The 24,685-nt window shown below is 48.2% G+C and overlaps 1 protein-coding gene across 2 annotated transcripts in view; it reads right to left on the reverse strand.

The window, feature by feature from the left end:
* Positions 1 to 24,685, reverse strand: part of PHF2 (PHD finger protein 2) — a 305,842-nt gene that overhangs the window by 94,561 nt on the left and 186,596 nt on the right. For both annotated transcript variants that reach the window (XM_088472727.1, XM_088472726.1), the window contains exon 4: positions 4,504 to 4,664. In XM_088472727.1, the coding sequence (XP_088328853.1) occupies positions 4,504 to 4,664 (161 nt within the window). The remainder of the gene's footprint in view (positions 1 to 4,503; positions 4,665 to 24,685) is intronic.

Raw genomic sequence — 24,685 nt, forward strand, 5'->3', positions numbered from 1 at the left:
ACAGGTACAGAAACTGGAAGGTCCACTTGACTGACAGAGCATCCACAAAGAGAGCCCTGGCTTCTCTTGCCCTGGACCCGTACTGCGGCAACTTGTGATTTAGTCAAGAGGCCATGAGATCCACGTCTGGAAAGCCCCGCTTGTCCGCTAGGAGATGAAACACTTATTGGTGAAGAGACCATTCCCCAGGACTCCTAGAATGAACACTGCCGATATGGCTGGTAGATGGCCTTCCTCCCATGTTACAATGCATGACACCTCTGTCATTGCCGCCTGACTTAGAGTTCCTCCTTGATGGTTTAGGTAAGCCACCGTCGTGGCGTTGTCTGACTGCACTTGCACGGGCTTTCCATGAAGCAGCAGCCTGGCTTGTTGCAGAGCCCTGAAAACTGCCTGAAGTTCCAATATGTTAATTGGTAGCGCCGATTCCTTTGCGGCCCACCTTCCCTGAAAGGAGTGTGGACCTGTCACTGCGTCCCAACCCCTTAAGACTGGCATCCGTCGTCAGAAGGACCCAGTCCGAGATCCAAAAGGAATGCCCTCTGGTGAGGTGGACCGTCTGTAGCCACCAAGCCAGAGACAGGTGCACCTCCGGAGAGAGCACCATCGTTTGAGTCTGTATATGATGGGGTAATCCATCCCACCTGGAGAGGATCAATCTCCGCAGAGGCCAGAAATTAAACTGGGCATACTCCACCATGTCGAACGTCGACACCATAGATCCCAGTAACTGCACTGCTGAGTGGACTGACACTTGGCGACTGTGAAAGCGTCTCCAAAGTGAAGATTCTTTCTGCTGTCAGAAAAATCCTTTGCTGTTGTGAGTCCAACAGAGCTCCCAGATGGAGCATCCTTTGAGACGGAATCAGTGAGGACTTCTTAAAATTGATCAACCGTCCGTGTACCAGGAGCTCAGAAATTGTTAGCTGTAGGTGGTAGTGGAGCACCTCCGGGGACCCTGCTAGCAGTAAAAGGTTGTCCAGGTTGTGTAACAGGCGGATCTACTGCCATGACCTTTGTAAACACCTGAGGTGCAGTCGAAAGGCCAAACGGCAGAGCCTGAAACTGTAAATGTTGTTGTGACACAGCAAACCTGAGAAAATGTTGGCGAGTTGAAACAATCGGAATATGCATCCTGAATATCCAGAGACACCATAAAATCCCCAGGTTCCATAGCCAGTATAATTGAACGCAGGGTTTCCATCCTGAACCTGGGTACCCTGAGGAATTTGTTCAGGGACTTGAGATTGAGGATAGGACAGTAAGAACCGTTTGGTTTCTGGACTAGAAAAAGGCTGGAATAATAACCCGCCCCTTTGGGCACATCGGGACCGGTACAATGACCCCTGCCTGCAGCATGGATTGTACCACCTCTTGAATAGCCAAGGACTTGACCATACGTTTCGGAAGTCCTGTGCAAAATAACTAATGGGGAGGAGAAGAAGGAGAGGGTGTACCCCAGAGAGACCACTTGGCTCACCCAGGAATCCGTGGTAGTCTGACACCAGTACTTGGCAAACTGAAGAAGTCGGCCTCCCGCCCTGGGTTCCCCCAGGACGAGTCCCGTCCCATCAATCGGCGGGCTTGTCATCAGGCTTGGCAGCGTATGTCTGGTACTCCAAGGCTGCTTCTTAGGCCTGGCAGATTTCTTTGCGGTGGATGGCCTGGAAAAAGACTGAGTTCTAGCCTTACCTGGGGCCCGATAGGTCCCAAAGGACGGTGTCCGAGCCCCGAAAAGGCTAGAGCAGAAGGCAGACAAGCCGACTTAGCTGCTACTAAGGTATTCACAATCTTGTCCAAATCAGGGTAAAAAAAGACTTTACCGTCATAAGGCAAACACTCCAACCCCTTCTTGGATTCCGCAACAGCCCTCCAAGAACGGAGCCACAGAGAGCGGCGAGCCGCAATGGCCAAAGAAATCCTTGCATTTAGTAAGCTAACATCCAATGCTGCCTCATTTATGTAGGTAGCAGAATCTTGGAGGTCTCCCACAAGATCTAGCTGTTCTCTGGTAGCATTTGGGGCTAAGGATGTTTCCAGGCTGTTAGACCAACATTCCATGGCCCGAGCCACTCAGCAGATGGCCATAGCTGGTCTGCACGCGGCCCCCGAAAGGGAATAAACAGATTTAAGGCAGACCTCTACCTTCCTTTGTGTAGAATCCTTCAGGGACGACATGGAAGGCATAGGTGGCGTCGTGCTTTTTACAAATCGCGTGACATGGGAATCCACCGCCGGTGGAGTCTCCCACTTGGAAAAATAATTCTCAGCAAAAGGATAAGCAGAGGCTAGACGCTTCTGCAACTGATAACGCTTCCCTGGCTTTTTCCATGCTACCTCCAAGTGATTCACCAGTTGGTCAGACAATGGGAATATAGCTTCAGTCACCTTTTCTTCCATGAAATATGCATGCCTAGACTTAGGCACAGGAGGCTCATCCTCAATGATCAGGGCTGCCCTCACAGTCTGCATCAGACCTGGAATATATATAATTGACTTGCCCTCTGCCTCCTGAGGACGGGGCTCAGAGTCAGACTCAGCCGGGAGAGGTCCATCATCAGATGACACATCATCTTCATCCCACACATTAGATTGCGACGACAGCAAGACCCTTTTAGCCGGTCTGCTGACGGTTGCGTCAGTCGCATTTTGTAACACAGCAGGAAATATATTAACCCACTGGAGAGGCATCACCTGCATGGGTGTAGATGGTTGCAGCAGGTTCTGCGCTGGCAAAAGGTGCTGCTGTTGAAACCCAAACGCCCCGCAATGGCCGTCAGTGCTTTTGCAAAGCACTCCCATGGCGGTTCCTGCTGAACGGCAGAAGCCGCAGAGGGACCTGGAGGGGTATAACTAGGGTCGTCTCAAGGGAGGAGGGGGCCCGTGAGCACTCCCCGTGCGGGGCCCCTCCTCTCTGCTCGGTGGCCGGCAGCCAGCTGACACAGCTAGTCAGCCACCGGAGCCTTAGTACACCCCGGGCGCTAGAGTGTGCCCGGAGTCTACTGCGCATGCGCAGAACACCGAAAATAGCCGCGGCGGCTATTTTCCCAGTGTTTTGTGCATGCACAGTAGACTCCGGGCACACTCTAGTGCCCGGAGTCTACTGCGCATGCGCAGTACACCGGGAAAATGGCCGCGACAGCCATTTTCCGGTATTCTGAGCAGCCCAGACACCCACCGCAGGACCACGGACAGGTAAGTTTTAAATAATATGGGTGCAGTGTGTGTGGTGCAGGGCTCCCCTGGACCCGGGGGCCCGTGTGCCCCGCACACTGCACCCATTATAGATAAGCCACTGGGTATAACACAGCAAACATAACTCCTCAGAGGTATGGCCCCCGCCCCTAACACCGCTGCACATTTTTTACAGAACAGTTTAGTAGGAGCCAAATTAGGCATATCACTCTTACTGCCAGACATAGTGAAGAGGATACCACTCTTTAGGTCACAGACTGCGACATTGTCTGCACCCGCACTACCAGTGCTATGGCTCAGAATAGCAGAATAGGTACAGGGATAGCAAAATGGCTGACAGTACAGACAGAAACTCAGACAGACAGCGCTAGCATACAGTCGCAGACAATGCAGAATAATAACAATACCTGCACTTAATGGCACTTACTGGTCAACTACACAGGCTTATCATCTAGTAGGACAAAGCGCTACATACACTGACCACCACCAGGAGGAGAGGTATGTAGGGGGACCCGGACTCCGCACCGCCCGCCGAGATTTGCGACACGCAGCCAGGAGAGATGGGCGCCAAAGAACTCAGGGGGGGTGGAACCGGAAGAAGGAAGCTGTCACAGCCCAGCCAGTCCACGGTGAAAAGGCACGCTGTGCAGTGGGGAGGAGCCGGCTGTAAACAGGGAAGGCTGCCTCCCTTGGCCAGCGATTAACCCCTAGGACGCTGGAGCGTTCCCGCAAAACTCCTGCCCACTGTCCCAGGCAGTGCGTGTCGCTTACCTGCTGTCCCATCGCGTCCGGCCGCAGTCTAGGGATCCTCTGAGGTCCCTGCTAGCCAAGACCCCAGAGGTCTGCCGAGATCCCCGGGTTAGTACCGGCGTCTCGGCGCCAGCGAGGTGATGATGCGGCAGTGCAAAGTTCCACTGGACTGTCCACACTGTCCGCACTAGAAGAAAGTATTCTTCTAATCTTCATTTCTTCATGGACTGCTTGTAACAGCCCCACTGCGTGTTCAGTGACCCGACTCCGGCCGGGCACCCAACGAAACTGAGGAGCCTCTGGCCCGGGGTATAGAGGGAGACCCGTTGCAGCCTGGGAGAGAATTTTACTGCGTAAGGTGTCCGGATGACCCTGCATCACCTATACCCCAAGGTCACCCTGTGGACCTTCTATGTATCCTGAAGTAGAGGTAGATATATATATATATATATATATATATATATATATTAGTAAATCTAAGGGGGTTTCCATAAATCTTCATTCAATTTCCATAATCGGTGTGAAGCATCAATGTAACAACAGCAACAGAAAACTTACCGACATAATTCTCAACATCGCTGACGTAGAATGTTGGAGCAGGTACGGAAAGACCCAGACCGTCCTTCTTTGGCACCAGAACTGGTTCTGTAAAACCGGTCTCTTCAAAATACTCCACTGTTAGCTGATTGCCGTTGAGTTTAGTAACCACGTCCTCAGCGCTGAAAGAGATAAGTCACTGTTTTATCTGGGAAACTGATCTTGTACATTTATCGCAAGCGACAACGTGTCTTCTAAAGTGTTTTTAATTATACAAGTTTCTTAATCAAATATTAATGCCGTACACCTGGTCACATCTCTACAAAGTGCTGACAAATTAGTATGAAATGTGAACTCGACAACAAACAGGTCATACCTATACCCAGGGCTCAGTTATGGAAAGATGTTATGCGTACCATACACCTGTGACTGAAAATGAATGAATACAAATACAACTTTTTACATGTCTATAATCTAATCTGTAATGATCTGATACCATAATCTACATATACAGCAAGCATTATACCAATGCCTTCCATACACATCACTCTTCGTCATAGAGGAGACAATCTTAGTACCATCAATTTAAAACTTAAGAGAAAATACACCTAGTAAAATTAAATAAATAATTAAAAAATAAATAAATAAATAAAAGGTTTGTGGCAGGCTCTTGTGTTAGTCAAAGATTCTGCTACACTTGTTATGAATTATTGATTTAATTTATGGATTATATAAATAAATACAGACATTCATATTAAGCTTTTATTGATTCATGTGAAAATATTTATTTAAACAAATTGCTTACATGACATGAGAAATGAGACATGACAGGAGACGAATGGGAATGTCGACGTGTAAAGAATTATTAATACAAAACAAGGCAGTTTATTAAGAATTCATGTATTTTCCAATGGGAAAAGCAGTAATACAATATAAAGCGGCAGCTACGGTTAATAAATTGCTTCGGGACTGGAGGAGAGACTGGTCATTCCTAGTGTGCTGAGTGAGTCTGACCACTAGTGGGCCCCAGAGAGATGAATATTTATACTAACAGGTCTCACTTTGCATCTCTCACCTGAATATCTTTTCTTTTTAATGATCCTTCTTGTGTATAGATGCAGCAAGGTTTCCTGTTCCATACACCGCATCTACATTTTTATGCTACCTTGGTATACAGCAGTGAGTTTTTTAGAAATGCATAAAAAAATATTTAAGTTATTGTGTGGGAAATGACAAGTGGTTACTTATAAAAACTGATGCAGGAGTATATAGGGGGGTAAACCTACAGTCAGGTGCATAAATATTGGGACATTGACCGAATTTTCATATTTTGGCCTCTATTCACCACCACAATGGCTTTGAAATGAAACAAACAAGATGTGCTTTAACTGCAGACTATCAGATTTAATTTGAGGGTAATTACATCCAAATCAGGTGAACGGTGTAGGAATTACAACGGTTTCTATATGTGCCTCCCACTTTTTAAGGGGCCAAAAGTAATGGGACTATCAACTCAAAAGCTATTTCATGGACAGGTGTGGGCTATTCCCTCATTATTTAATTATCAATTAAGCAGGTAAAAGGTCTGGAGTTGATTCTAGGTGTGACATTCGCATTTGGAATCAGTTGCTGTTGACTCTCAATATGAGATCCAAAGAGCTGTCACTATCAGTGAAGCAAGTCATCATTAGGCTGAAAAATCAAAACAAACCCATCAGAGAGATAGCAAAAACATTAGATGTGGCCAAATCAACTGTTTGGAACATATAGAAACCGTTGTAATTCCTACACCGTTCACCTGATTTGGATGTAATTACCCTCAGATCTGAAAGTCTGCAGTTAAAGCACATCTTGTTTGGTTCATTTCAAAGCTATTGTGGTGGTGAATAGAGGCCAAAATCTGAAAATTCTGTCAATGTCCCAATATTTATGCACCTGACTGTAGATAATAAATCTGTTGATTAAATATGTAATATTTCTAACTGAAAAGTAACCATTATCTTTCTACAAAGCATCTTGTTCCAGGTTCTGGAAGCTATAGGGGAAGATCATTAAGGGGCCTATTTATCAAATATTATTTGAGAGATATTCTCCGAAAACACCCATTTTCGTGGGATACCCGCAAATATTAAGGTCCCCCGCATGTATGAAGTTGGAAAAGGAGGGACTGGAGCCAATATCGTAGATATCTGATGTGGTCCCCATACATTTGGTGAATCTTTAGTATTTGCGGGGTGATGCGGTCAGGATATCGGTGGACAGGATGATGGACGTCAGTATACCAATGCCGGAATCCCGACGCCCGTCAGAATGCCGATGCCGCCATCCCGGATAAATACACAGACGTTGGCATCCTGACCGCTGGCATCCCGATTGTAATTATGCGGGTTAGAGTTAAGGTTAGGCCAGGGATGAGGGGGGGTAGGTTTAGGTACCTCCCGTGGTGGGTTAGGGTTAGGCTGCGGGGAGGGGGGGTTCTGATTAGGCACCACCCGGGGAGGGTTAAGTTTAGGGTGCGGTAAGGGGGGGGTTAGGTTTAGACACCACTGGGGGGAGGTTAGGGATAGACACCACCAAGGGGAGGTTAGGGGGGAAGAGGGGGAGGGGTTAGGCTACTTACCGGCACCTGACGGCATTCTGAACATCGGGATGCCACCTACATCCTGTCCGCCGGTAAATTGCCGGTAGATTGTATGTATTCCTTTGCAGGTATCCCCTGAATGTATGACGGAAAAACCGCAGAAGATATTTCTGATATCGGCTCCAGTCCCTGAATTTCTGAAAGCAGCCACAGTCTTCATAGGTTTCTATGGGGGCTGCGAAATGAACAGATTTACAAAGCTTGGCCCCATAGGATAACAGATGGTGTTACTCTATAATAGCCTATGGGCTACTAATTTGCAAAAAGTTTTCAGAGCGAGAGCAACCGTCTCATTCTCCATCACCCCCCATTGACGCATACATGGCACTGGAAGCAGTATGATAGCATTACGCTAACAAACTACTGCCAGCTCTTCACCAGAACCGGCTCTTATTGGTGCCCGTCTCTGATGAGAGGAATTCAATAAATTTGCATCAAGATATTCATTACAAATGCGGATTGTGATAAATATGCCCCTACAACTTACAGTTATCACTATTAAAAGACAAATATCTTGCGACCTACTCATTATCTTGCACTATGCCCACTTTGCCAACATATGGCGATAGCTCAGCTTAGATCAACCTAAAATTGCCTATAAAATTTACTTTTGCAGTGTTCTCCCCAGGCTTTATTTAAAGGGCGGTTCGCCTGGCAAAATTATCTTGCCGTCCGGGACTTGCAGGACGCGCTGTTTGTGCAGCGCTCCAGAAACAAATCACAGCCAGCAGCGTCATCTCAACCAATCGCCGCCAGCAGATTCTCTTCACTACAGCTCCCAGAATCACCCTGGCGCTTGAGGCTCCTCCCTCTGTGTCTGCCTTCTGCAGCTGCCACCCGCTCGTCGCTCTGTGTTCACGGCTCACTTAGCCACACTCCAGTCCCTCTCCATTACACACTGCTCCCGCCACAGCCACTCTCCATTCACTGTGCCTCAGTGGGGATATCGGACTCGGGCCGGGGAGGTGTGCAGACCCATTGGTGCTGCAGAAACACTTCCAGAAGCTGGTGCTGCAGATGCTCAGGTGTTGGTAAGGTCCGAGAACCAACTCCACCGAGCCCAGTCCGGTGTCACGAGTATGACCGAGGTTAAGTTGTGTTGATCCGCTTTAGTAGACGAGGAAGTAGAGAATTGAAGGTAAACCATGTAGTAGATCCATGGAACTGTTAGGGGTCCACTGCCTCTGCAGCCGGATCCCGAGTTCTGGACATGTATCTTGAGTGAAGCATCCATTCCTTGGGGTGGAGATTATGGTGACTGAGATAATCTGCTTCCCAGTTGTCCACTCCCGAGATGAACTCGATTGATATAAGCGACGGCCGTCACGGTGTCCGACTGTACCCTCCCCGGTTGAGACCGTAGTAAGTGTGCGGCTAGAGCCAAGCGTGGTAAATTGCTCTGAGTTCCAACACAATTATGTGCCCTCATCTTTCCTGTGGAGACCAACAGCCCTGAAACTGACCATTTAGGACTACCACTCCCCACCCTTGGAGACTGGCATCTGTCGTTGCGATTATCCAATCCCACACTCCGAATGTTTGACCCGCCAAGAGGTTGTTGGGTTGCATTCACCAGCGGAGAGACACCCTGGTTGTCAGGGCCAACCGCCAACCGGATCATCTGATGTAGGAGCAGGTGAGACTCTGACCCCTGTGTTAAGAGGATCAAACTGGATCACATGGGAGAGGAATCGTCCGAATTGTAGAGCCTTGAAGGCAGCTACAATCTTTCCCAAGAGATGAAGACAAAGAAGACACCTTCTTCGGTCTGAGAACTAGCTGAACCAGTGGCCGAATGTCCTGGGCTTTGTCTTCCGGTAGGAACACCCGCTGTAACATCGTATCCAGGATCATCCCCAGAAACTGTAGTCTTTGAGACGGGATTAAGTTGTATTTTATTTTTTTTTATTGATTATCCAGCCATGCTGTGTTAGAGTCTTGTATGTTAGGAAGGCGTGGTCCAAGAGAATATATATTCCAATGGGGCCTTGATCAATAAATTGTCTAAATAAGGAATTATTGTCACACCTGATGTCCGAAGGTGTCCAATCATGACAGACATGACCTTGGTGAGGACACGGTATGCCGAGGATATACCGAACGGCAATGCCCGAAACAGATAATGATCAGAAATATTGCGAAATGCAGGAAAGCTAGATGCGGTTCCCAAATTGGGACACATAGATACGCATCTTTTATATCCAGAGAAATGAGAAAATCCACTGGTTCCAAGCTCGCAATGACTGAGCGAATCGACTCCATCATGAAGAGATGAACTATCACATACTGGTTTCAAAATTTTAGGTTCAGTATAGGCCTGAAAGACCCGTTCGGCCTGGTTACCACAAATAAGGTTTGAGTATAAGCTCAGAAACCGATGATGTACCAGAACCAGCACTGCCGATTTTTAGGCGAAACAGAATTGGCTCTTGCTGAACCCTGGCCCTGTCTGCTGACCCGGCAGACCCATAGTGAAAAAACGTTTTGAAAGTGACATTTCTAAATCTATCCTGTACCCAACAAAGAGTCAGCAAATCCACATATCCGAAGAGGTCTTTTTTTTATTAAACCTGTTGTAAAGACTGTAAGTGAGCTCCTGCCGTACAAGATCCCAAGTGGGATGGGAAACCGTCACGCCACCTGTTTTCAACTGGCTGTAGTTCCTGTCGACGTGCTACAGACTGTTGGCAAACTCTACTTCTGCCACCCCTAGCGGGCGTGAAAACACGCCTGGTTCCGCCACAAAAGGGCTGCGGGGCACTAAAGGATTGAAACTTGGGACCAGTGTAAGTCCTTCTGGATGGTGGGGCAGTTGAAGGGAGGAAAGTATATCTACCCCTTGTGGCTTGGGATATCCATTAGTCCAGTTCTGGATGAAAAAGCATATCACCTGTGAAATGCAGACCTTCAACCACCCCCTATGGAGTCTGCGTCCACCTGCCAAGAGCACAGTCAGAGAGCTCTGCGGACTGCATTAGCGGAAGTGGATATACGTGCACTGATCTGTTCTGCTAGGAATCGTAACTCTGCTCAGAAAGTACCGGAGTCCAGACCCATCATGAACTGCTCCACTCAGCAGTCTGAATTGTGCTCCTGCAGCCGTGTACTCAGTGTGTTGTTTCTAACTTACGATCCGAAGGTCCATAAATGACGTTGCTCCTGGGACCGGAATCGTTCCTTGATAGCCGAGAACCAGATCCACTGATGGAAGGGTATCCCACCTTTCTATCAGAGATAAAGGAAACGGATGGCTGGAATCAAAACGACTCGGAATCTGGAAAGGCTTATCTGGTTGCTTCCAGCCACTGAAAATTGGACCTGAAGTTACTGTGAAAAGGGAAAAACAACAGACTTCTTTTGCTGACCAAATAGATTAAACTATTCAGGTACTAGGTCTACTGGTAAAATAAGTATCTGCTGACCGCCAAGAATATTGGCTCTACCCACGGAGCACCACATATTAATCGTGCTGTACCTTTTTGGTGGGAAGTGAAGGTCATTCTACTAGTGGAACCCATATCCACTGATTTGGCCCATCCTACCCCCCAGGCGGACTATGATAACACTAAATCATAGTGTTGAGGTCCACGGAGGAGTAGGTGAGGAAATCATAGTAACAGGAATTTTCTACTGTAGAGGCATCACAGATTATGGTATCAGTAGGATTTGGCTATGTAAGTTTTGTCATTGCTTATAGAGCAAACAAACAACTTTTGAGAAGCTTAGGTTGCTATCTTGCCTGTCATGGTAGAGACACACAACCCACTCACACAGAACAGGAAAATATACAATTAGAGATCAGAAGGCCAATGGGAAACAAAGGGGGAGAATCAGACCACTCCCTTGTCCAATTAATGGATTCCCTATAAGCACCAGCCTGTTTGACATCTCAGTGTACTCACAGCCCTTGAAAGGAACCTGGGTAGGATGGATGTCAGAAGGTGCCCAGAGAATCACTGTAGCCGTGTAGTCTCTGAAACTTCTGCCTGCACTCAGTCTGGGAGGAGAGATGCAGGCAGAAGACATGTAAGAGCCAGTGGTGAGCAGCAGCAGCCCTGTTTGTTATAGCCTGTGTGCAGTGAGAGCTCGCACAATGAAGCTCCACCCCCAGCCCCTCTACATCCCGGCACCATGATTATAATTACACAAGCTGCCACTAGCGCCGGGTTCTTGTTTGACCGGCATACACTCCCACTGCTTCCTGTTTGTAGTCCGTCTTCATCCTGGCGCCATGTTACCAGCTGCCTCTAGCGCCGGGTATCTGCTAAACTGGCATAAACTCCCACTGCTTCCATGTCCCAGAAGCAGTGGGGCAACAGTAGTGAGAGCCGCAGTAGCAAAGCTCTCAGCAGGGGGACGGGGATCGTGTGTGGGAGAAGTAGCAGCGCTGTTTTCTACAGCCTGAGTGCAGTTTGTCTTCATGCTCCAGGCTAAGCTCTCCGTGTGTCAGGAGTCTGTCTAGTCGGGACTTGCGATACCCTCTGCGTCCTTGTCGGCTGCGGAGGGGAGCTGTCAGAGGCTTTTAAGAGAAGCCATGTACACTCCCGCCTGAAGAGATTCAGAACGCCAGGGACCTGGAACTTTTGGCAAAGGGTCTCTGTAGGCAGTCTGCTTATGTAAATTTTAAAATAAGAGAAAAATAAAATAAAAATTAAAGCAAAATACTGGAATGCAGTCCAGAGTGACCAGCTCCTATGGCACATTTTTCTAAACTGAGTGGGGAATTGAGGGGGAGGAGCTTCACACTTCTAAATTATTTAAAGTACCAGCTCCAACTAACCATGCCTCTATACCCCAGTGTAATAGCTTCCAGTGTCCTCTAGTGGATGAAAGAGAAACATTATTAACAACTATTGACTGCATGACGAGGGCAGTACAGTGTTCAGTAGAATTCTGTGCCACATATACAGAATACAATATCCTTTTATACGATAGCCGGGATCCCCCTGCAAGAATAAGCGCTGAAAATGAAAATACATAACAGAAAACACATGGCTTGTTTTAGCTTTAAATGGAGTGGAGATATCAGATGCAGCTAGAAAAAGCATATACAGTATGTGGTGTACAAAAAATGTAAAAATAAATAAAAATAGAAATGTAGAGAAAAATCTTTCACTTCTGGGTTCTAAAACAAACATATTTTGAAGAAAACCAGACAGAATAAAAGGGAGGGGGAATATATTTCTTAGGCGCATTCTAGCGAAGAAAGCCCCTGTGTCACAGTCTAGACAAAAAATAATTGTGAAAGTGGCTGGTCACAAAACACCCAAGGGTGTAAAGGGGTCAAAAAACGAAACCTGTTGTGATACAATACTGAGAACATCTAAGCGAAAGCTACATGTAAGATTTTTTTCTGAGACGAAAGGAAACGGTATCACTGGGAATAATTAATCTCAGGACTGGTAAAAACAACTGTGTATTATATATTATATACATACATATTTACATATACACACACGTACGTACACACAGACACATATATATATATATATATTTTTTTGAAATATCACTTTGTATCCTATAACAAGTTTCCTCAATTAGAAAATAAATAAACCGACACACAGACTTTCTCTCTCTCTATAATAACGTATATATAAATATACACACACACTATGATGAATGTTCTCAACTAATTGCTTAGTTTTACTATCTACAATCTCACTTCCGATCCGAGCCAAACATTCAATTCAACTGCTTTCCACTTGGACAGGCAGATGAGAGCAGAGCAACTTCCCTTTCACAAGAGCTGCCAGACCCTCCTGCCAGGAAGACATCTGTGGTCAGATGGCGGCTCTTCACAATCCCCGTGCCACACTCTGAAACCCGTACAGAGAAGCCACTGGTTGAATGAGGGTTTAATCTTATTAAGAAGACAGTTATTCACTGCCGACAAGTTCCTGCAGAACTGGGAAGATAAGTAAAGCAGGTGTTGGGATGAGGCACCGAAAGGGCGATTTCTCTATTCGAGGTGCACAAGAGCATTTTTTTTAAACCTCTCTCTATTCAGGGTTCACGAGAGCATTTTTTATACCTTTTCTTTAAGTTATTATAAATGATTTGAATACAGGACCCACAATGCACTCAGCACTATGCACAGGCACTGTGTCTGAATACAGAGTAGTATCACTTTTGTGGCGGCATTCAAGGGTACGCAGAACCGGCACCTTTTTATTTATTGTTTCATTTTTTAATTTTTCTATTTTGAGAAACAGGAAGAAACCAGTGAAATAGTTTAGGAAATGAATATAATAAAGTATATGCATTGTTATCCAGATTGTGTAATGTACTATAAATCTTGTATCAGCATGTAACTTAAAGTAAGTTCGCTATCCTTTTTTTTCATAAAAAAGAAAGTACTGGTGAGGAGTATACCCTTTCATATTGTTGACATATTGGCAAAAAACATGTATGTGGTCCCAAGAGCTGACACTGCAATTTCGGAGCACATAGTGGTCATTACTTTAAAGTCAGAGCTCTAAGATCATGGTAGATAAACCCATTCAGAGGCAATGTGCATACAGTCATATACAGACAAATATTACGTTCCCACAGTGCACACCGATTTATACTAGGGGGTAAATCTACTAAAGGTCGATTTCAATCGATAAAAAAAAAATAGATCAACGTTGATGCTGTGTTTCGTTGCTAAATTACACATTAACAGACAATTTTTTTATATTGATGTTTAAGCGTTAGTAATATACTGTATATGAGATTTAGCTCATCGATGTTGATCGATTTAGATCTATTTTAACTCGAATAAAAACAATTAATATTGACCTTTAGTAAATTTAGTAAATGTACACAACAGAGGGTTTACATGCAAGAAAAACAAAATACATCTGTTTTAGCATGTCTCTTAAACCCCACCTAGAATATACAGTGCAGTTTTAAAATGTTCCTTTTACCTATATAACAGCAAGAAATTCAGGATCTTTTAAAAGATAATTAACATAATTAGGGTCTAATGCATAATAATAAACATAATTAGGGTCTAATGCATAATAATAAAGATAAAGAAAGGTAAGCTAGCTGCACACAGAGAAGCTGATGAGTTGTGCGTATAATGGGTGTAAAACATTGTACTTATGCCGGTATGTGTACTGGTCATCATCATTGTGCATTTGCACCTGCCCTCCAGCCGATGAAACAGATACGCCCCCTAACAGGTGTATATGGCTGTAGATGAGGTCTGCACATTTGCGTAGACATCCCTTGTACTGGCCCTGTGTCAGATCACCCCTTTCCATCCCGTGCTCTCCAGTCATGTGTAAAGTACCAGATATATACAGGACCGCTATCGCACACATCTGTGGCTTTGCTTTGTGGATATGCACATTATGCTACACTGGTGTAGTACTCACTCTGTGTCATCCCCAGAGTGACCAGGCTTAAGGTGGGTACACACTAAACAATGTGTGTACCCAGCGATGTAATGGACGAGCGCCCGGGCGACGGAACGACATATCGGGCAGCTGGTACACATTACACGATCCGGTGCCCCCGATCGCCCGATGTGTCGGCGACAGCCCTACCCCAAGATGTATGGGGTCGCCAGGCGCATTGTCAGATTCAGCTAAAGATAGAGACGACATGACGCTGCGACTGGCAACCAAACAGGAGCGTGCATGGGCTGACATAGTGCGTACACATTTGCTGATCTTGACGCTATGTCTGCCCGATCCGTCGGATCAGGCGAAATATCATCTAATGCGAACCCAACTTTAGCTGTATCTGTCCAAATTGTCCTGATATCGCTTTGTGTGTGGGTCAAAAAGGGCTATCATGCCTGCTGGCATTCCCGATATCCATACATGCATGCAAGTGTTGGCTATCAGTTAACGTTTAAAAGACATGCTGACTTTTCTTTTACACAGGGCACAAGCTGAATACATATAGCACGGGGGAGACATTTCATCTGCTCTCCCAGGCAAAACAGAAATAGAAATTTTAACCTGCTTAACACTTAATTTATAAAATGAACTGGAATTCCCTGATGCCAGGGCTTGTGATGACTTATTTCCATTCTCCAAACATGAAGAATTTTCTACATGAGAGGAGATGACACAGTAGGTGTCAAATCACAGCTGATTGGGCAATCAATGCATCCCAATACATTGCCTTCAGCCACTCTTCATTTCAAAGTTCTTCATTCTCTTAGACTTAGGGAAATATCCTGAGCACTGGGGCTCCAGGTTATATGGACTCCTGTGGTTCCACTTAGAGGATAAATAGGTTTTATCAAACGTTTTATTTGGTGGGGAGGCTGGAATTCTACTTTCAGTTTTACATGTAGATATATTTAGCCTGCTCACCACGTTTTTATTACAAATACACAATATAATTCCTTAGTACTACTATATAATTATTGCTTTCACACAATTTGTATTATTTTCAGCACCATGAAATGGACATATCAGTGAATGGGCTCAATTCAATGCGAATTGAATAGCGCCTGGAAGGAGCTACCGGAGCTATTCAATTCAGCAAGAAGAAATATGACAAAACTGCTGTCGCAATGCTGTTTTCTGCCCTTAGCGTAGCGGAAACAGCATCGCGCCGGGCACTTATGTCGGAGAATGCCAGTTTTTGCGACGGAAGACCATGTTTAAGGCGCGAGAATGTGTATTCTCCGACATAACAGCACACTGAATTGAATAGATACAGAAGCGCCTTCCCGGCGCAATTCAATTTGCGTTGAATAGAATTGAGCCCAATGAGTGATAAAGGTGTAGGTTTGCAGAAATATGATGTATAGGCTCAGGATGTAATATCTTTATCATGTAGTCACAGTTAGGACAGTAGGTATAAGGGTCTATTCATTAAGCCCCTTTTACCATAAAATGGCAGTTTCTGCATAATATAAGTATCTGGTTTATTTAACAAAAGTCAAACGCAAGAGATATCAGAGATATCTCTTGCATTATGTTAATAAATATACTATAATGCTAAAGACCTATTTATCAAGCTCAGAAAAGAATAGCGTTCTGGAGCTTGTCCCCATTGGCTAATGCCATCTTCAGACAGTGTTAGCTGCTTTGTGTCTATGTTACGCATTAATGCAAGAGAACAGCCTCCTTCCTCTGCTGCGCTTATTTTCAAAAAACTATAATGCGCATACATGACTTTATGGCCAAGCATGTGCAGTGTCAGACAAGAGAGTGAAGTGATCGTAATAATGTTTGGGGTTGGACACCCTTTTTTGTTAAATAGGGACCCCACTGTGATGGTTGGAGAGCACATTGAAGCCGCAGCCAGAAATTCCGTCAAGTGCCTGCAAACGTTTCAGTAAATATTGTACCCCTTTAACTATGAGTGCTTCATGGTACAACACCTTTTTACCCAACTTAATTGGAAAAAAAATGGGAGTAGAAGCAATAATATGAGATATGGTAAGAACTTACCCTTGTTATCTCTATTTCTACGAAGTCCATAGGGTTCCACAGGATACCTTGGGGTATAGGTGTGACGTCAGTCGCAGGGCACCAAAGAGTTAAGCTTTCAGCCTCCCAGGATGCACTAGGTCCCCCTCCTATACCCCGCCCCCGGGCCAAGGCACCTCAGTTAGTTACCAAGCCATAGGCCGGAGGAGGAGAAGGAAGAGAGAGAACAAAGATCTGGACACATACAAGAATCACATTCTCACCAGAGGGAGACGGAAAACCGGTGACCAGAGCAAAGCCCATCTGCAGCACAGGTGCGACAGGGCGGGAGTCCTGTGGAACCCTATGGACTTCGTAGAAATAGAGATAACAAGGGTAAGTTCTTACCATATCTCATATTTTCTACTTCAGGGTCCATAGGGTATCCACAGGATACCTTGGGGATGTCCCAAAGCAGTATTCTTTAAGGGTGGGGACGCTCCTGTGCAGAAAGGAGAATCCGCCGCCCGAAGGAAGCATCCTGAGAGGCGAAGGTGTCAAACCTGTAATACCTCACGAAGGTATGGACAGAAGACCACGTAGCAGCCTTGCAGATCTGAACTGCCGAGGCACCACGTCGAGCTGCCCACGAAGGACCCACAGACCTAGTGGAATGAGCCTTCAGAGAAGGAGGGACCGGTAGGCCTTCATGAAGATAAGCTTCAGAAATAGCCATACGGATCCAGGCTGCCAAAGTTTGCTTTGAAGCAGGCCAACCCTTTTTACAGAAGCCATAGAGGACAACAAAGCGTCCGACTTCCTAAACAAAGAAGTGCGGTCAACATAAGTCCTTAAGGCCCGCACAACATCCAAAGAGGCCTCACCCACGGAAAGACCCGGTGAGTTAAAGGCCGGAACAACTATTTCCTCGTTAACATGAAACTGGGAAACAACTTTGGGAAGAAACTCGGTCTGAGTGCGGAGCACTGCCCTGTTCCCATGAAAAACCAAGAAAGGGGGTCTACAAGAAAGAGCCCCTAACTCAGAAACACGTCTGGCTGAAGCAACGGCCAGAAGGAAAACAGTCTTAGCTGTTAGCCATTTAATATCCACTGAGCCCAGTGGTTCAAACGGCGGTCCTTGGAGAGCCCTCAGGACCACAGCCAAATCCCAAGGCGCCACAGGTGGAACAAAGGGCGGCTGAATACGGAGAACACCTTGCATAAAGGTGCGCACATCCGGGATTGTAGCAATCCTACGGTGAAACCAGACAGATAGGGCCGACACCTGTACCTTCAAAGAAGCAAGGCGAAGCCCATGATCTAGTCCCGCTTGCAGGAAGGCGAGAATCCGAGACAGACGAAACTCCCGCGGTGCATAACCTCTCGGTCGACACCACTGGAAGAACGTATGCCACACGCGATGGTATATCCTCGCGGAAGACGGTTTCCGAGCTCGTAACATGGTACGCACCACAGAGCTGGAAAACCCCCAGGACCTCAGCATGGCCGTCTCAACAGCCACGCCGCCAAAGACAGCCGAGTCAGGTCCGGGTGAAGACAAGGACCCTGAGACAGAAGGTCCGGTCGTAGCGGCAACCGCAGAGGACTGTCCACGGACAGACCCTGAAGGTCTGAGAACCAGTGCCGTCTGGGCCACGCGGGAGCTATCAACAGGAGCGTCCCTCCTTCCTGTTTGAATTTCCGGATTACCCGTGGAAGCAGGGAGACCGGAGGGAACAGGTATGCGAACCTGAACGTCCACCGGACGGACAGAGCATCCACCAGAGACGCCCCTTCGTCTCTTGTGCGAGACCCGTACACCGGCAACTTGTTGTTGTGCCGGGACGCCATGAGGTAGATTTCTGGAAGACCCCACCTGTCCACCAGTAGTTGAAAAACGTCCAGGTGCAGGGACCATTCCCCTGGATGAACATCCTGGCGACTTAGAAAGTCCGCCTCCCAATTTAGCACTCCCGGGATGAAGACCGCTGATATGGCCGGAAGATTGCGCTCCGCCCAAACCAGGATCCGAGAGACCTCTACGAGAGCCGCCCGACTGCGAGTTCCTCCTTGCCTGTTTATGTAGGCCACGGTGGTAGCATTGTCCGACTGGACCTGCACCGGGTGACCCTGGAGAAACCGCTGTGCCTGCAGGAGAGCATTGAAGACCGCACGGAGTTCCAAGATATTTATTGGAAGCTCCGCTTCTGTCGGTGTCCACCTGCCCTGGAACAAGTGTGGACCCGAAACTGCTCCCCAGCCCCGAAGACTGGCGTCCGTTGTCAACAGGACCCAATTTGGAACCCAGAACGGACGTCCCTTGTTGAGGTGGGTCGTCTTTAACCACCACGCAAGGGACAGGCGAACCTCCGGGGTGAGCACAATCGTCTGGAACTTCAGAGACTGAGGCAGCCCGTTCCACTTGGACAGGATCAGGTGCTGCAGAGGTCTGGAGTGAAACTGGGCGTATTCCACCATGTCGAACACCGACACCATGGAGCCCAGTAACCTCATCGCCGAGTGTAAGGACACCCGGCGGCTGTGCAGACAACTGCGCACCCTTGACTGTAAAGCAGAGATCTTGTCCTCCGTCACGAAGATCCTTTGCTGTCCCGAGTCCAATAAGGCTCCAAGATGCAGAATCCTCCGAGACGGGATTAGAGTGGACTTCTGCCAGTTGATTAGCCAGCCGTGCCGTTGCAGCAGTGCAATGGTCAGGTCCAAGTGGTGTAACAGGAGCTCTGAAGATCCTGCCACCAATAACAGGTGGTCCAAGTACGGCAACATGCGGACTCCTTGCAGCCGCAGAGAAGCCGCCATGACCGCCATAGCGTCCTGTATGTCCAATGACACCATGTAGTCCCCAGGTTCCAGCGCCAGAATGATGGACCATAGGGTCTCCATCCGAAACTTCGGGACCCGCAAAGACTTGTTGAGTGCTTTGAGGTTGAGAATCGGACGATATGACCCATTGGGTTTCTGTACCAAAAATAGATTTGAATAGAAACCCTGGCCCCTCTGGGAGAATGGAACAGGCACTATAACTCCAGCCTGGAGCATAGTGTGCAATACCTTCCGCAGCTCCGTAGCCTTGTTCCGGTCTGATGGTAGACCCGTGGTGAAGAATCGAGCCGGGGGTCTGTGCCGGAAGGAGAGGGCGTACCCGTGAGAGACCACCTCCAGAACCCAAGTGTCTGTCGTAGTGAACGACCAACACCGGGAGAACTGCAGCAGGCGGCCTCCCACCCTGGGATCCCCCAAGGGGAGACCCGGACCGTCAGGCCGCAGGCTTGTCATCTGGCTTGGGGGCCGGACGTCTGGTACTCCATGCCTGTTTCCGGGGCTTGACCGATTTCTTAGGGCCAGCCTGTCGAGGAAACGACTGTGGTTTGGGCCTGCCCTGGGCACTAGATGACCGAAAGGACGATGGTCCAGAACCAGAAGGAGCAGCAGCCGACGGGAGACAAGCAGATTTGGCTGCCGCCAGCGTGGCCACAATCTTATCCAGATCCGGACCGAAGAGAACTTCTCCGGTAAACGGCAACGCTTCCAGACCTTTCTTGGAATCTGCGTCCGCCTTCCAGGATCGCAGCCACAAGGTGCGACGAGCAGCTACCGCTGCTAAAGAAATTCTAGACACCAGAGTACTAATGTCTAGAGCCGCCTCGTTGATGTAGGTGGCCGAATCACGGAGATTGCCAATCAACTCCGCCTGTTCGGCCGGACAGTCGGATTCAAAAGAAGCCTCTAATGAATCCGCCCAGCGCTCCATCGCTCTGGCAACCCAGCAAATGGCCATAGCCGGCCGTGCTGCCCCCCCTGCAAGGGAATAAGCGGACTTCAGGCAGATTTCTACCTTGCGGTCCGTAGCATCCTTAAGGGAGGACATGGATGGCATCGGCAATGTGGCACTACGGACAAGACGGGTCACGTGAGAATCCACCTGTGGAGGGGATTCACACTTAGCAAAATAATTATCCGCGAACGGATAAGCCACCGCCAGGCGTCTCTGCGGCTGGTATCTTTTGCCAGGTTGTTTCCACGCCTCCTCTAAATGGTCCACCAACTGACCCGAAAGAGGAAAGACTGTGGCATCGCCCTTCACATCTTTGAAAAAGGCATACTTAGATTTAGCCGCTGGGGGAACTTCGTCCTCAATCACCAAGGCTGTGCGGACCGCCCGAATAAGTCCAGGAATATATACTTTGGACTTAGCATCAGCGTCCTTAGTATGGAAAGGTTCCTGATCGTAAGGATCCAGAATCTCCCCATCATCAGACGTCCCTTCGTCATCCTCATAAGGAGCGGACAGAGACGCCACCGGCCTTTTATGAGGCCGCATCACAGACTCCCCTTGCAACACATCCGACAAGTGCTGTACAGAACTCGTCAGGGAGTTAACCCACGCTGGCTCCTGAGAACCCGGGAGCGGGGAAATAGGGAGACTGTGGGGTACCACCAATTGTCGTGGGAACCCCTGCATGGGTGACGACACCACAGACTGCTGGGACAAACCCATCGGAGTAAACGCGGGCTGCGGAGCTAACTGGCCCACTAAAGCTGTTAACGCCTGAGCGAAACAAGCCCAGGGCGGCTCCTGTACCGGTGCTGTAACCGTAATAGGCCGCGCCATGGACAAACACTGCCGGCAAAGGCCCTCCGCGCTACCCTCCCCCTCCGCTAACGATACTTTGCACGTGGTACACTGTAGCCGGAGGGGAAAATCACTTTCAGACATGATGGCACCACGTATGTGACCTCTCTCACCAATTAAGTATTAAATAGGCGAGAGACCACCCTGCAGCACCGCACCGCAAGGGCTTTAGCAGAAAGAACAGGGACAGTAATAAAGCTGACAGTTTAGAGAAGAAAAGTTACAGGCAGCGCTAGCACAGTAACATACAATGCAGAGAAATAACAATTCCTGCACTAACAGCGCTGATCACTCAACTACACAGACACAGGGCCTGGTAGGACACAGCGCTGCATACACAGACCTGAGCCACAGCGGAGGAGAGGTATGCGGGGGGACCCAGACCACGATGCTTCCTTCCAGACTTCCAGCAGCGTTCACCATGCGTTGCAGAGAAGATGGCCGCCGAGGAGCAGAGAGAAGCTGGCCTGGGGGAGGAGCGCTGACACAGGACCAGTCAGCACAGTGCAGAGAGGGCTGTGTGCAGCGGGGGAGGCGCCGGCTGTGAGACAGGGAAGGCGCGCTCCCCTGGCATGCATTTAACCCCTGGGACGCCGCAGCGCTACCGCTCTGCTGCGGTCCGCTGTCCCAGGGGGTAGTGGAAGCGCAGGTTGGTCGCCTGGCTCCACGCTGCAGCCAGTCCCCAGGGAGCCCCCTGCCTGGGGACTTAGGACCATGTGATCAGCGGGGACCCACCGCGGGACCCCGCTGCTTACCTCTGTCCCCCTTGAATCCGGCCATGGTCCGGAGCATCTGGGGTCACCGCTAGCTGTGACCCCAGACGCCCACCAGCATCCCCGGATCAGTACCGGCGTTCTGGTACCGGCGGGGTGTAGGGAAGACAGCATGGACGTCAGGACTGACTGTCCATGCTGTTCATCCAGATGTGCAGCCACAGCTGCATGAAGAAAAAGCTTCAGGGGCTCTTCTAGCCCCCACTCCAACAGGTGCACCCGACTCCGGCCGGGCACCAAACTAAACTGAGGTGCCTTGGCCCGGGGGCGGGGTATAGGAGGGGGACCTAGTGCATCCTGGGAGGCTGAAAGCTTAACTCTTTGGTGCCCTGCGACTGACGTCACACCTATACCCCAAGGTATCCTGTGGATACCCTATGGACCCTGAAGTAGAAAGTTGCCTACCCTCCTGCGCTCTAGGGACCTCATTCAGAGCCGCTCGCAAAAAGCGAGCACTCGCTCTGAATGAGGGCGGCCACATTTTTTTTTTTTTTTTTTTTAGCCGTCCTCCTGGCCGCTCACTAAGCTGCGGGTGACCACCCACAGCTTTTGCGAACGGCCAGGTGAAGGTCTCGATGGTCGCGACCATCAGGCTTGCGACGAGACCCTTGTGGTAGGGTCTCGTCTGCCATAAGCCCCAGGAGCAGGAAGCTCACTACAGACAACACTCGTGATGTCAGTAGGGCCGCCCACAAACGGCAGGCGTTCCTTCAGGAACGTCTCAGTTTGTCCAGCCACCCCCCCTCCCCGCCTACAAAATGGGGCGAGCTGTCGATCAACATCGACAGCCGCCCCGTTTGTAGTGAGCCCCGGAGCGAGTGAATTTCTCACTCGCTCCAGGGCTTGCGTGCGCAGTCGACCCGCTTGCGAGCTCATAGCGCTTGCGAGCGGGTCTGAATGAGGGCCTTGGATCACTGTCTTCTCTCCTGCTGCCACGGACTGAAAATTTAAAATCCTGCGTTCTTCACTACAGGGCAACTCAACCTGCCGATAGGACCACCAAGAAGTTGCTGAGCAAAGACAGTGATTTTTTTGCAGCCACTGTGACTGCTGTCTTTGTTTATGAGCCTCTGCTGTCCTTCCTCATGAGCCCTGATCACAGTGTCTTCTTATATCTGTGTGTGTATGCTGCAGTGAGTTACAGCCCATGCTGCTGCTGGTGTGAGCTATTAGTAATCTGTAGTTAAAATACAGGCGGAGATATTACACCCAATGTGAGTTCCTCACTGTGAACACACAAAAAGGCCAATACAACAAAAAGTTTTAAAATCTGTTTTTTTACCAAAAGATGACCATTAAAGTAAGTCTGTAATTTCTTATCATACTGTGTAAAACAAAGGTAAAATTTAGGTTCAAAGTAATTGAACAATATACAGTATATGTAAAACAGAAATCAAAATAATAGCTACCTCGATAAGTGTGATCTAAAGGTAAGTGTATTTTCTGTAGCTTGTCAATACAGCAATTTATGGTGGACTATAAGCAGCCTGTTTAAATAAATACTATCAGGATCCCAAACACAATTCCTTTAAGTAGCGCATGTGAACAAATTGTGTTTAATTAGAGTATCTAGTGTCTGGAATGATTTGGAGGATACTATAAAGGTATGGAAAACAGAATCGCCAATAATTATAGGTAGGGCATGCAAGCTACCAGCAGTTCACAGTTCACAATGAAATAACATCTGATACAACCAGGGCCGGCGCTACCAGTAGGCAGCTGCCTAGAGCGACGGCCACAAGGGGGCACTGTATAGTCCTCTCAGCATAGAAAAAAACAACCATATTCATAAGGTGCATACACACTGGGCGATTAAAGTGGACGACTGAACGATAACAATATCGTTATCGTTCAGTCGTCCACTTTATCATTCATTTTTAACACCAAAACGATGAACGATAACGACGATGCGCGTTCCCGCGGGTCGTTCGTCTTTATCATTCATCGGGTAAACATGCAGGCCAATCTGACGATATTGCTGCATGTTGGGGAATGGGGGAGAGAGCCCAGCGCTTAACAATATCGTTAATGATATCGTTCAGCTGGTGTGCTCAATGTCATCAACGACATTAAGCACACCCTGCCAGGGACACACTAGACGATATCACTCAGGGAGCATATCGTCTAGTGTGTACGCTCCTTTATTGCGAATTGACAGTGGCTGCGGGTCTTATCAGCCGCCCACAGTCGGACCCCACTGTGACCCGTCATCCCACACTGGTCTGTCCATAGTGTCTGGGCTGTCACAGAAATGACGTCATCGGCTGACTTCAGCTGTGAAACTAGCGCAAGCACCCTTCCCCGGCAGCTTTCCTCCCCTTCTCTCTCTTCCCCACTTCCCTTGGGGAATACAAGACTGAAAACAAGGAAGCGGAGCCAGCTGCAGGGCTGACTGGGAACGAAGTTTGCAACTGGTATAGTAGGTACTTCTGGAAATGTGAATCTGTGTATAAGCAGTGCTCGGAGTGTGCCGGCATGAAACGGTCACACCGGAACTTTACTTCGGCACTCGCAGGCGCTGGTACTATCACTGTCCGAGCGCCGTCTGTTTCACTTTGACCGGCGGCTAATCATGGCTCACATACCGGCAGCCAATCAGAGGCGGCTGGAGGTGTACAGTGGACTGTAGCCCTCTGCTGTATTTAACTTCTTTCTCTCTCAGCATGATTGATCAAGCTGTCATTTGGCTTCATCCTCTGCCTACTATGTACTGCATTATAGAGTTGGAGAAACAAAAGTGTTTTCACTTTTTTTCAATAGTACAGGGGTCG

This window comes from Taudactylus pleione, unplaced genomic scaffold (assembly GCF_031769625.1).
Source record: "Taudactylus pleione unplaced genomic scaffold, aTauple2 ptg000128l, whole genome shotgun sequence".
In the NCBI taxonomy this organism is placed as follows: Eukaryota; Metazoa; Chordata; class Amphibia; order Anura; family Myobatrachidae; genus Taudactylus; species Taudactylus pleione.